Here is a 14007-nt window from a genome sequence, read left to right as displayed (position 1 = left end):
GCTATTCTTGTATCTTAAATTAACCCATTTCTATTAGTCTATAAGTTGCCACGTGGCTCATAGCTTACTGGTATGTTACATCTCGCTTGTCATGGCGGCGGCTGCTAGCGTCTCCATGAGTCAGCCTTCTACTTCCCATAATTCTCCTCTCTCCTTGTCCCACCTATACTTCCTGCCTGGCTACTGGCCAATCAGTGTTTTATTTATTAACTAATCAGAGCAACACATTTAACATACAGACCATCCCACAGCAGTCTGGCATTTTGTATAAGATACTTACGTTACTTTTCCTAACAGAGGAGCAGAGTAATTGTCAGTGCACATCTGAGATATAATGCATAGAATTATTTGAATAGGATGAGAAGGTAGGGAAGTCAAAGCTACACATCATACAATTTGAGTGTACTTATGGTCCTCCTTGAAATATAATGTTTTCCATTGCTGGGGCTGACAAATTGGGCCTGATCAGTCAGTTCCACGAACTAATGTTCCCTAAACCATACCTTCACAGACAACTAATAGTTCCCAGGGTATACTCAAATTCTCAGGTCTTCTCCATTAACAGATATACAGTTGAGAACTATTTGTGGTCACTTGTAAATGCAGTTTATGGCCATGGTCGAGATTAATTGACATGAAGTGTCCTCACGTCTCCCCAATAATGCTCTAGTTACAATACATAAGAGCTACTATCCCTCTTTATAAGGCCCCAACAATAGCACAAAGGATGATTGTGCCAGAGTCTAACTTAGGTATCCAATGAGTCTACTGGGCTTACTTACTAAGCATGAGTGATGGGCTGCTTAGAGGAATATGAGTGACTCCAAAGCAGCCACACCACCATTCAGTCTCACCTCCGAATGGATGACAACTCCCCCCCCCCCCCCCCCCCCCCGCATAGTGCACAGAGAGAGTTCCCCTTCAGTTACCCATCCACACCTATATACTCTAGCACTTTCCAAGACCACAGGACATGCAGTTAGGGCAGAATTATATACAAATGCCTGGAAGGTGTAGGAGGGAGCAGCCAGAAACTCAGGTGGTGGTCCAACGACCCACCCCACTTCCTCCTTCTCTGGGGGAACACTAACAGTCACCACAGGTTTAATTAAGGAATTATTTACAGTAACAGGAGCAACTTGCTTACCTTGTGAGTCCTTCTCACCTCACTTTTTTATTTATTGAAGGTACTTTTGGAAGACTCACTCTATGAGAAGAGAATATCACAGTTGTACGTTTAGAATTTTAAAGGCCAAACTAGCCAGGCCTGGTTATGTGCACCTTTGATCCCAGCATGTAGGAGGCAGAGGTAGGCATATATCTCTCTGCATTTAAGACAACTATGGTCTGCATAGCAAGTTCCAGGTCAGAAAAGGCTACATAGTGAGACTCTGTGTCAAAAAAAGTTTAAGCCAAAATACAAAATTACAGAAGCAGCAAAACACTACAACAGAGCTTAAGTTTTATGCACGAACCAGGTGGCCCATACATCCCTGTTCACTATATCCGTGTTTGCAAAGGTTGATCTACAGAGCCCACCATAGGTCTCAGCCCCCCTGCCCAAGACAGTTTGTGTGTTAATCCCGAATCCCCACACTGAGACCCTGCTTCCTCCTTTCTGGGTTCTTTGTTTTAGCTTGTATTCTTGGCTATATGACTGGTGAGCATATATACACAAATACTAGGTGAAATTAACCAGGGACTAGGTAGACACAGGCTCATCCCGGTCAGAAACAGTATACCCGTCACATAACCTCCCTTACTGATGAAAATTTCAAGAAAAAAATGGGTTTCCAAAACCTGGAGAGAAGGGGTGTGTCCAGAGTGTGGATGCTGAGCTCACTGGAGGGAACTTCTAGCAAACACTATTCCAGGTGAGGAAACTGAGTGGGAAGTGGTAGGGAGATGGTGATATCACATGTTTTACCATTAGACTCAATGGCAAAACCTTCTCGGTTCCAACACTAAATTCATTCCTTTGGTGCATGTGGGGGTTTGGGTTATTAGTTATTTCTTAACTAATCAAGGTTCTTTATCAGCTCCTAAGGTAAATGAAGCAGAGAATTTGGATCTGGTCTACGTCCAAAGAAAAGAGCTAAATTCCAAACTGGAACACAAAGGTAATGATTTTTAAAAAATTAAGAAAAAAAATCAGCTCTCATCTCAAAGAGAATAAATGATGAGGGGCCATGGCCTGGGAATACAGATTTCAGGTACCTCAAACATCATGTTCCAATGTAGTAGCAGTTTCCTAGACTTTTATGGTAAAGAACAAGGAAAGTCACAAATCAAATCATCTTTCAAATGCATTGATGAGAACATCAGGTTGATATGTTCCAGCCAAGTGGGGAAACTTGTGCTGTAGGCGCCAGATGCTCTCTGATGACCTTTTTAGCTTTGGGCTTGGTGGAAGCTGGGAGTCTGCTAAGTTAATACATCTCAGAAGGATTCACCGGACAGTCACAAGGATGTCAGGCCAGACATGGAGGTAGGCAATGAATGACTGTTAAAGGGGCTAAATATAGCTCAAAATAATTTGACTGGATCTGCTGCATTCCAACCTCTCTGCAGTCACTGAAGAAGCTAGCCTTTGTAGAATGTTCTGTGTAGGTTTGGCTCCTTTCTGGGAACTTTTGTTCACAGTAACTAACTAATACTTTCTTTCTAATTATTTTATAATTTAAAACAGCAGCAGACTCATGGAAAGGAGCTGACATGAGATTCTCCTTCAGGACGACCTTTGTTAGATGAGGCCCTGGGGTGGGAGAGAGATCTTTCAACTCAGGAGAGCAATAGCATCATGGCTGTAGGGAGCCACAACAGGACCTTGATGGAAGAAAGAAAGCCTCCTGGTTAAAGCTGGAGAACAAAGGGGATTTCTGACTCTTATAGGTTTAGGGGGTTAGGAAGTCAAGCTTCATGTGACCTAGCTCGGGCTGGCCTACATGCTAGCATGGAGACAGGCACTAGATAGTACTATAAACTTACCTTGTAGCTACGAGGGGGAGGGACTTCAAGAACATAGCACATAGCACTTTCTTATCAGCCCCTGGGAGAGAAAGAAAAGCAGCTAGGGGGTCTGTGCTTGCTCACTCTCTCCTGCATCATCTTTCATTTCGGAAACTACTACTTCAGTCATAAGCAACTGAGAGAAAATTCACTACACTGTGGGGTGCAGAACTAATGTGTGTTGTCTTTCCTGGGGAGACATGAGTAAACAAATATTTATTCACTCTAGATGTGGCACTAGTAACAGACCAAAGTAACCATTCTACCCACGTCTAAGTTGGTGAAATATGAGCTTATCGGGCTTATTTTAAAGAAGTATGAGTGAATGAGGTCCCACTTCATCATAGGGGACGATGACGTCACAAAAGCTGCATCATGGAGTCCTGCCTTTTTTCAGGTCCTGTCTGCCCTAATGCCTCCCAAGACCATGTGCAGCTGGGGGTCAAGAGGGAGTAGATGGCTGGAATCCTAGGTGAAAGTCCTGTGAGCCTCTCCCACTACTAGAGACTGTTAATGACTCTGTTACCACTACTATAGAGCTGCCCATCACTGTATTGTTCTGTTTATTTTAATTTTGTTGCCATGACTACAAGGCCAAGTACTCTGTAGGTTAGCTTGGCATCTTCTCCTCCATGATAAAAGATGGTTATATCACGCCAGGAGGAAATCTCTTTACCCCTAACCACCAGTGTTTAAATAGTAGGTCATTTTAAAATGTTTTATTATCATATATTAATTATACATAATGAATTTCATTATGATATTTTTATACATGCTTATAATGTATTTTGCTCATATTCATCCCGATTACCTCTCTTGTGCCCCTCCCACTCTCACTGATTCTATTCCTCTTTCCAGCTAGTTCCCTTTCTACTTGTTAGATCCAGATCATGAGTCTGCCCCTTTAAGAAGCTCATTGCATTAAGATGCCAGTCAGACACTGTAAGAGGCCAGATCTCACATCCATACACCCCTGCAGCTCTCCCTCTGGGTCAGAGTTAGGATGCCATGCTGTGTTGTGACCTAACAGCCAATGAAGCATAGTCTTACCCACAACCTGACTCTTCCATGATCTTTACCACATAGGCTATGTTGAATTAAACTTCATGTATGAAACTTCCCAACAGTTACAAAAGTATATAAAAGCCAAACTAGCCCCTTTGTTCTTGGGCTCTCTCTCTCTCTCTCTCTCTCTCTCTCTCTCTCTCTCTCTCTCTCTCTCTCTCTCTCTCTCTCTTTCTCTCCTCTCTCGTTTTTTGAGACAGAGTTTCTCTGGGTAGCTTTGGCTGTCCTGGAACTCACTGTGTAGACCATGCTGGCCTCGAACTCAAAAGAGATCCACCTGCCTCTGCCTCCCAAGTGCTGGAACTAAAGACGTGTGCCACCACCGCCCTGGCTAGGCTATCTCTCTTAATGAAGCTCCTCTCCAGGTTATAAAAAGCGAGTCTCTTTCCAATTAATATCCCCATCATGCTGCCTCTGATATGATATACTGTCACCTGTAATGCATCCCACCTCAAAGCCAAACCTGACCTGTGCACAGTGGGCAGTCATAGATCTCAGCCTGATCTCAGGCTCAGTTCCAGCATTCAGTATCTGTGGAGCCTAGATAAGTCACTTAGGAGCCTTAGATTTATTGAGGGTCCAATGACAGCTATTTCTGATAACCAAATTAAATGACATGACCTTTGTGGGGGGGAAAATGGCAAATTGAGATAAGTCAAGAAAAAGCAACGTATAGACCAGCAAGATGGCTCAGAAGGTAAAAGATCCTGTCACCGAACCTGCTGACCTGATATTGATCCCCAGGACCCACTAGGGGAAGGACAGAGCTGACTTCCACAGATTGTCCTCTGATCCAAAATGTAATTTTAATAATTTTTAAGAAAAGGCTGGCCTGACATGATAGTACACACCTTTAATGGCAGCATTCTGGAGGCAGTGACAAGTGGGCTTATGTAAGTGGGAAACCATTCTGATCCATGTAGTGAGTTTCAGCCAGTTGGGACCACGCAGAGAAACCCTGGAAAGAAAGGGGGGCTGCCTTAATTTTAAATCAGAAGCATCTTGGGCTTTGTCCTCTTTCACAGTGCTTTATCACTGTTATCTTGCATCGTGAGTCAGCACACTGTTCTGTGGAAAAGGCCAGAGAGCAAATATGTGAGACTTTGTGAGCCATACGGTCTCTGTAGCTCATAGGGCCCCTTGTCCTTGGAGCTTAAAGGAATAAGATACTATATAAGTACATGGGAAGCTGCGCTTCCATAAGACTTTACAAAATCGACAGTAGGCTAATGTGCTGGTTTGCAGGCCTCTGCTATACATAAAAGTAACCAGAGACACTGGTTCCAAACCAGTGTCTCGCCTTTAATCCCAGCACTCAGGAGGCAGAGGCAGGCCTCTATGAATTTGAGGCCAGCCTGGTCTACAGAGCAAGATCCAGGACAGGCACAAAAACTACACAGAGAAACCCTGTCTGGGGGGGGGGGGGTGGAGGACAGTGTCTAGCACTAGCTGACTCCACTCTTATTCCTCTGGTACATCTGAACTACACAGCCATTCTGCCATAATAGGCAACAACACCAAAAAAATACATTTTAGAAACTGCCAGTGGGTCAGCTTATTTATTTGATCCAATAAGACCCTGGCAAATTTCTAATGGGAATCTTGAAATCATGAAATGCCCATTGAATTTTAATTCATGGATACACTGAGCAACAGTAAGAGCTAGTGGAAAACTAGGTCAAGGTCATCTTTAAAGCTGATGAGAAGGAAAGTCAAGGGTGAGGGGGCAAGGGAGAGCATTTAAGGTTGGATAATTTGAATAATTTCAGAGGCCTTAGGGCAGTGGTTTTCAGCCTGTGAGTCACAACCCTTTTGGGGGTCAAATGACCCTTACAGGGGTCACCTAAGACCATCGGAAAACACAGATGTTTACGTTATGATTCATAACAGCAGTAACATTACAGTTATGAAGTAGCGATGGAAATAATTGTATGGTTGGGAGGGTCAGCACAGCATGAGGAACTGTATTAAAGGGTCACACGCAGCATTAGGGAGGCTGAGAAGCAACGCCTCAGAGGCACAGGGACTATCTATAACTATCTGGTTTTGAGATGATGTAGGCCACAGGAAATACTAGTTGGATGCGTATGTGGGTCGGTCTGCTCTCGCTGTTACAAAATACCTGAGCCTTGTAGGAAGGGGTGTGAGTTAGATGTTGTAGGACTGCGCGCTCCACTGACACTTGTTTTCTGGGCTTTGGCTCTGGCCTGAACGTTATGAACAACCAGTTATATTTCCTGCTTTGCTTCCTAATGAAGGTCATTGTGCTCTTAACCCTGAAGCCATCTTTTTGGTTCCTTCAGTTTTATTTTCTAAGATTACAATGAAATATGTTGAAAACAGCTGTACAGATTGTACAGATGTAACTCAAAATGGGTTATCTGGAGAGATGGCTCCATGGTTAAGAGCACTTGCTGCTCTTGCAGAGGACCCAGCTTCTGTTCTCACCCACATGGTGGCTCACAACCATCCGTAACATAATATACATATAATTAACCATATAATGCCCTCTTCTTACCTCTGTGGGCTCCAGGCATGCACATGGTATACATGCAGACAAAACACTCACACACATAAAATGTAGAAGTCTAAAATAGTGAATCTTGTTTAAGCTACCCCTATAAGCATGTCAATTGCCATGATCTATGTGCACCTAAACCCATGTCGTCACCTCCCAGAGCTCCAAATTAGCTACTTTTGTGACGCTCTTAATGGTTCTGAATGTGCTTTTTTTCTTTAAGCAGACTTAAACATCTCAGTTGACTGCAGCTTTGACCATGGGGTCTGTGACTGGAAACAGGACAGAGAAGATGATTTTGACTGGAATCCTGCTGATCGAGACAATGGTATTTAAATTCCACTGCTACATGTTCTAGGAGAGGTAGAGAGGGCTGTTGTTACCTGAGGGTTGTTCCTGTCACTGCTTAGCTCATGGTTGTATATCATCTTTGGGAACCTTTGGCCTTCTGAGGTGGCCTCAGATGGATGAGTAACTGGTGTAGCATTTATTTCCTCTTCATCCCTCTCTTATGACCCAGGAAATGTGTCCCAGCATCCCTCTTTTATATATACCCTCTTCCTTCTAAGAGTGGGAGAGGGAGATGGAAAGGAGAGGAAGGTGGGCGTGGGGTGAGGTTGGGTATCTCTGAGAGCTCCCTTTTTCCCGGTTTACCAGCCACAGTCCTCTGTAGTTTTCGTTTTGTGCTTTGATAGGAAATAAATCTTTAAAGGTAATAGGACCTCTGTCTACACTGGAATTAAAGTAGAGTTCCCTCTCAAAGGATCAAAACCACAGTGAGTGTCAAGTTAATGAGCTAAACTCCAAGACTCAGCTTTCCTTCCTGTTGCCTAAGGAATTCTTTCTGACCACCTGGCCTTGGATTGGTCTCAACATTAGCACTGAGCCACGACTGTCCTGCCTTTTGTATTGTCTGCTTCAGCACTAGTGATGGGCCCTGGTCCCCTTGGATGAAGGATTTGGCTTGCAGACACAATTTGGAGCACAATATGGAATCCTGCTCTCCTAAAAGCTGGCCATAGAACTGGAACAAATGTTATACAGCTCTGGGAGTCCAGTTCCTCACCAGGACAATTGTATTTCTTTGGGGATGTACAGGCTCAGCCTTGGGTTAAACGATCCTTTCTTAGGGCAAATTCCTTCCTGAGATATTTCCTGGCAAGCCCGTACCTGCAGTCAGAAAGCTTTGATATCCTCTACCAAGAATTCCTGTTAGGACTTGCAATTGGGGTAGAAAGAATATACCCCACACAACAGTTCAGGGGCAGTGGACAATTTTACCAAGAGATAATCCATCTTTGGAGAAACTGTCTTGATACCTAACACAAGTTTCTCCTTTCTTCCATCATGGGAATGTAGATATTGGTGCTACCAGAGCTATAGCACATGGGGAGTCCCAGATTGACAGCTCACCTAGTCAGCATTGTCTTACATTGACTTTTCCATCAATGAGAAGTCTTCTATTTGCAAACACCCAATTTGCAAGTGACTCCCCAGGTTCTCAGCATCTGAGGCACTCCCATCATACCTTCTCCCTTCCTACGTGTTTATCAGGTCCCAAAATGGTCTTGTCTTCCCCTATAGAGCTAAATATAGATGAGAAACATGGAATGAATTGATAGTATTGGAGGGATAAACACTCAAGGAAAGCTGAAAGACTTTAGCTGGGACTGTAAAGGTCCCAGAAGAGAGAGAGCAGCTGATAGAGTGACTGCATCAAGTACGAGATGCCTTCATTGGAGATAAGTACACTTCTTAGTATGTCTAAAACATATTGTTTATTTGAAATTCAAACTCCACTGGGCATCCTGGAGTTTAGCTTGATGAATGCTCAGGCTCAGCTCACTTTCTCCTTTGAATCCAGTCCTGGACTCCAGCCCAGGGAATGGTGCTGCCTCCATTCTGAGTGGATTTTCCCATCTCTATTTAAAACTAGATGATCCCACGTAGACATTCCAGAGGCTAATCCGCTCTAGACAGTCTCTCACAGGCATACCCAGAGGCTTGTCTCCTAGAGGATTCTAGATCCTGTCAAAGTTGACAATCAATATTAGCCTTCACAGGTGTGATGGCTACAGACTCTGGTGAAGCTGTTGTAGAAATAATGTACCATCCCAGTGAGAAATCACTCCTCGCATGTAGAAATTAATAAAGGAAAAGGCTCTTAGCACATGTCTGGCTCTGGCTAATGCCCAAAGAGAAGCTGGCCTTGAATAGAATAGTTTGCTAATTTATATACACCTTAGGCTAGCATTCCACATATGTTGTCATCCTTAAATCTCGTTCAGGTCCCAGCCTCAGGTTACACTGTACACAATTAAACAGAGACAGAGACAGGAGAGTGCAAGTCTGGCTACTTAGGCAGATGGAAGATTTACACAGCAAAGATACTGTATATTGCCAGAAGTATTTTAGGTATACCAGTGTTGTTCTTTTCCAAATTGTCGTTACCGAGGGTCATCTTGCCCACCTAGCAGAATTATGCTTTTGCTGGGTAAGAGGACCCACCAGTGTCTGGATCCAGTGAAGACTAAGGTAGCATCAGTCAGGGTCCTGCAAGTGTCTCCAGGAGTTGCACCAGGAGAATACTGCATGCCATTCTTTGGGAATTCTTTATTGTCTACTTCTTCAGACCATGCTGTGTAAGAGTTATTTTAGCCGAGTCTGGGGAAATGGCTCAGGGATTAAAAACAATGGTGTTCTTCCAAAGGACCTGAGTTCCATTCCCAGCGCTTGCATGACAGCTCACAACCATCTGTAACTCCAGTTCCATGTAATCCAATGCCCTCTTCTGGCTACTAAGGTCACCAGGCATGCACATGTACAAATATAGATGTAAACAAAACACCCATCCACATAATAATAATTTTTAAACAGTTTCTTAAATTCACCAAAGCCACAATGAAAACAATAGAGATGGACAGAAAGTCCACTTCTCCAAGTTACAAGGTACTTAGAAGGTTTGCAAGCATAGAAGAAAATATATTCTAGTCATCCTACAACAGAACTCAAGAATGATATGCTACCACATGGTGGTTGAGCCTCAAGAAGCCATTAGGACAATATAGGTCAAGTACATTTTGATGAGACATTTCTCTCTGAATCCATCTAAATAGCTGGCCATCATACCTGTGATGGTTAATATTGATTGTCAGCTTGACAGACTCTAACATCACCTAAGAAACAAGCAAACCTGTGAGAGACTATCTTGTAGCATGAATCTTAAAAAGTTCTTATTAATAAGATCAAACCCGGACCAGGTATTGGGGTGAATTCTGGAAGATCAGAGAGACAGAACAAGCCACAGCTAACATCACCTGGCCAACTTCTCAGCTGGTCTTGTTTCCTCAGACTGGATGCTTCTGTGTCCTCATCCCAATGGCTCTCAGCTGAACTGCTGCTTGAAAGCCTGAAGCTTAACCAGCTAAAAGCTTCACCAGCCAAATGCTTCTTGTTTCTGGTCTTCATGCCTTATATACCTTTCCTTTCTACCATCACTCCCTGGGATTAAAGGCGTGTGTCACCATGCCTGGCTGTTTCCAATGTGGCCTTGAACTCACAGAGATTCAGAGGGATTTCTACCTCTGAAATACTAGGATTAAAGGTGTGAGTGCCACCATTTTCTAGCCTTTGTATCTAGTGGCTGTTCTGTCTCTGACCCCAGATAAGTTTATTAGGGTGCACAATATTTTGGAGAACACAATACCACCACACTATCTAGAGTAGATTAGCCTCTGGAATGTCTACGTGGGATTGTCTAGCTTTAAGTTGAGATGGGAAAATCTACTTAGAATGGAGGCAGCACCATTCCCTGGGCTAGGATTCAGGACTGGATACAAAGGAGAAAGTGAGCTGAGCCTGAGCATTCAACGTTGTCTACTTCCTGACAGTGGGTCCAATGTGACTGGCTGCTTCAAACTCCTGCTGCCATGACTTCCTCCACCACCGTGGGCCAAAATAAATCCTTCCTTAAGTTTCTTTAGTAGGGTATTTTGTGTCAGCAACAACAAAGGTCACTAATACAATACCTATCCTTGATTCAGTGGGAAATGCATTCTAAGATTCAAATAATCAAGGTGGAAATGTTCTGGAATTCGTTAGCTGCAAATTACCTTCAGCGCTAAGTGACCATTCCATTATATTCCTATTTGCTTATGAATGTGGAAAGTTTCTTAGCTTTCTGACCCTTAGAGCTCTTCTCTGTATAGGAAAAGATTTCAACTCTCCAACCCAGAGTCTCAGTTTTGCAGAACTATTCTATTCTAATGTAAAGGTCTTCAGCATTTCCTCCAGGAGACTGTTGTTCACTTTTCTAGCTCATTTATGCATCAGAGTCAGACCCTTCCTCACAGCCTTTTGTTCTCTTAAAGCCGTTGGTTATTATATGGCAGCCCCAGCACTGGCAGGGCACAAGAAGGATGTTGGCCGATTGAAACTTCTCCTCCCCAACTTGACCCCCCAAAGCAACTTCTGTTTGCTCTTTGATTACCGACTGGCTGGAGACAAAGTAGGAAAACTTCGAGTGTTCGTGAAAAATAGCAACAATGCCCTAGCCTGGGAAGAGACGAAAAATGAGGATGAGAGATGGAAGACCGGGAAAATCCAGCTGTACCAAGGGATTGATACTACCAAAAGTGTAAGTGGGAAAGGAGTTCCATATTTCCATTTTTCTTTTTCCATGATTTAACAAACTATTTACTGGTGTCCATAGGAGTCAGGAGTACAAAGATGGGCAAGAGTTGCCTAGTCAGCATGACTAATGAGGGTCCTCATCCAATTCTTTAGAAATGACCTATTGGTATGTCTGGCCCCTCTTACTAAGTTCCATGCAAACCTGCCTATACATTCTTTAATATGTTAAAAACAAATAAACAAGCAGGAAAAAAGTTTCTTGTTCATTCTATGGAACTTAGCTCAACAAGTGGTAGCCAGAGTATGATCATTAAAGGTTATTTTAACTGAATGGAAGAGGTGGCTGTTGAGAGAATTCTCACTCTCAGGGGAGAGGTGATCTTTTAAAAGGTCTCATAGAACTGATAAAAACTGTTATATTTACAGTTCTGGGCACTGAACTCAGGTCCATATGCTTCCAAGGCAAGCACTTTCTTACTGAGCTCTCTCTGAGCTCTCAATAGGCATCAGTCGGCCCATATGATTGTCGGCATGTCTGACCTTAGTCATCCATTCTCCGGCATTTCCAGAGGCTACACTGATATCATATAACCCAAGGCCTCCAACATAGATCACATTCTGAGCATAAACCATCTGGCTTGGCTAAAGGTTACAGGTAAACAAAAACACTCTTAACCAAGTAGTTTCAAGTCCTTAGAGGCTGACTCTCAGGAAGCAGTCAAGGACAAAATTGTCTTTCAAATGTTCAGGTTTTGGACAACTCAGAGCTGCTGAGTTAATCTTTTACTGTAGAAGTAGGTTTAATAAAGGGAAAGGAAACCACTCTAAGAGGAAGCTGGTTAATGAATTTGATAAAGAACAAATAGGATAAAAATGATAAAGAGCTTACTGAGTTTGGAGGACCTTGACAAGAGCTGTTTTCTTGAGAGAGAAAGGTCCAAAATCACACAATAGAAGAACAAAGAGGGGCCTGGGGCGTAGCTCAGTTGGTAGAGTGAGTGCCTAGCATGTGCAAAACCCTGTGTTCAGTCCCCAGCACTGTACAAACCAGGCCTGGTGGGCCATGCCAGTAATTCCAGTACTCAGAGATGGACACAGGAGGAACAGCAGTTCAAGGTCATTCTTGGCTACATAATGAACATCTGTTCTCACATGCCTGTGCACATACACACACACACACACACACACACACACACACACACACACACACGCACGCACACACACACACACACACACACGCACGCACGCACGCATGCGCGCGCACACACACTTAAAAGTAAACAAAGATACATATGGTTCCCTGCTCAGAGTTACAGGACAGGACTGTTTCTCTCTCTCTGTGTGTGTGTGTGTGTGTGTGTGTGTGTGTGTGTGTGTGTGTGTGTGTGTGTGTTGGGGAGGTGGGGTTCGAGACAGAACTTCTCTGTGTAACAGCCCTAGATGTCCTAGAACTTGCTCTGTAGACCAAGATGGCCTCAAACTCATGGAGATCCGCCTGCCTCTGCCTCCTGAGTGCTGGGATTAAAGGTGGGTGCCACCACTACTGGGCACAGGACTTTTCAGAGTCCTCCAGCGTTTGCTGTGACCCTGTCTCTTCTAGACAGAACCCTCACTGTGAGCAGTTGGCATGTGGGGAACGTATTGCTATATAGTCAAGACCATGCTATGTAGTCAATATGAAAAGCAATTTCTATACAGTAGAGACACAAGTTTAGTCCTTGCTAGCAGCTGTTCAATAGTCTGATGACATCATTGTTTTGAAGTAACCTTCTATTCTCTCTCCATTATTAGGTCATTTTTGAAGCAGAACGTGGCAAAGGCAAAACTGGAGAAATTGCAGTGGATGGTGTCTTACTGGTGTCAGGCTTGTGTCCTGATGGCTTTTTGTCTGTAGAGGGCTGAGTGTCACTGGCCTCCTTTATAGCTTCATTTGTGACCTTTTATGTCATGTCTCTGGGGTTTCTTTTTCTATCATATCATAGGACTCTTCCATTTATAAATACAAGCTGAAACTGTGTAATGCTCCAACAGAAATATTATCATAAGATTCTTGTATCAAATGTTCTAAGACTTGCTTTAATATGTAGCACCACTGTGCCTTCTCACTTGTTTCTGAATTTTCCACATTACGTCACAAAATGTAGACATGCCAACTCATCTCCCCCTGCCTTGTATATCTGTTCTTTCTATGTGAGCTGATGGACTCTTCTAAATAACGTTTCTAGAATACCAGCAACAGGAAAAACTAGTACAGATAAATGGTTAGTTGTTGGGGCTGGACAGATAACCTAGTGGTTAAGAACACAGGCTGTTCTTACAGAGGATCCAGGATCAATTCCCAGCATCCACATGGCAGCTCACAACCATCTGCAACTCCAGTTCCAGAGATTCCAGTGACCTCTTCTGGCCTCCATGAACACCTGCAGGTGGTGGTACACATGCATACACTCTGGCCTATACTCATATACATAAAATAATAAAGTAAATCATTTCTTAAAAAATGTTTCATTGTTTAACTTTTAAGGTACTTCTTGGAAACAGTAACATTAAACATAGATTTTTTATTTTTTTTGCCTAAGTGGCTCAGCCTGCTCTTTCATAGTCAAATTTGCATATTTAAATTTTTATAATCATATTCAGTTAATTACCTTAAGCCATAGCAAGATAAAAAGATATGTTAGTGATTCTATATTTACTTATGTGTATGATTTTGGAAAACAATTTTTATTCTTTTCTCTGTTGAAATACTTTGTATTCATAAAAATTGGCTAAAACAGGCTTGG

General features: G+C 43.1%; 1 protein-coding gene across 2 annotated transcripts in view; it reads left to right on the top strand.

The window, feature by feature from the left end:
- Nucleotides 1–13725, top strand: part of Egfl6 (EGF like domain multiple 6) — a 68374-nt gene extending 54649 nt beyond the window's left edge. The window contains exons 9-12 of one of the 2 annotated variants that reach the window (XM_006973183.4): nt 2040–2120; nt 6819–6920; nt 10963–11228; nt 13016–13725. In XM_006973183.4, the coding sequence (XP_006973245.1) occupies nt 2040–2120; nt 6819–6920; nt 10963–11228; nt 13016–13126 (560 nt within the window). In that variant the 3' untranslated portion in view covers nt 13127–13725. Of the gene's footprint in view, nt 1–2039; nt 2121–6815; nt 6921–10962; nt 11229–13015 lie in introns of both variants that reach the window. The other variant, XM_015992029.3, reaches the window with a different exon arrangement.
- The last annotated feature ends 282 nt before the right edge of the window (nt 13726–14007 follow it).

The sequence above is a fragment of the Peromyscus maniculatus genome, chromosome X, assembly GCF_049852395.1.
Source record: "Peromyscus maniculatus bairdii isolate BWxNUB_F1_BW_parent chromosome X, HU_Pman_BW_mat_3.1, whole genome shotgun sequence".
In the NCBI taxonomy this organism is placed as follows: domain Eukaryota; kingdom Metazoa; phylum Chordata; class Mammalia; order Rodentia; family Cricetidae; genus Peromyscus; species Peromyscus maniculatus.
Note: the sequence above shows the minus strand (reverse complement) of the source record. Positions and strands in the feature narration are given on the sequence as shown.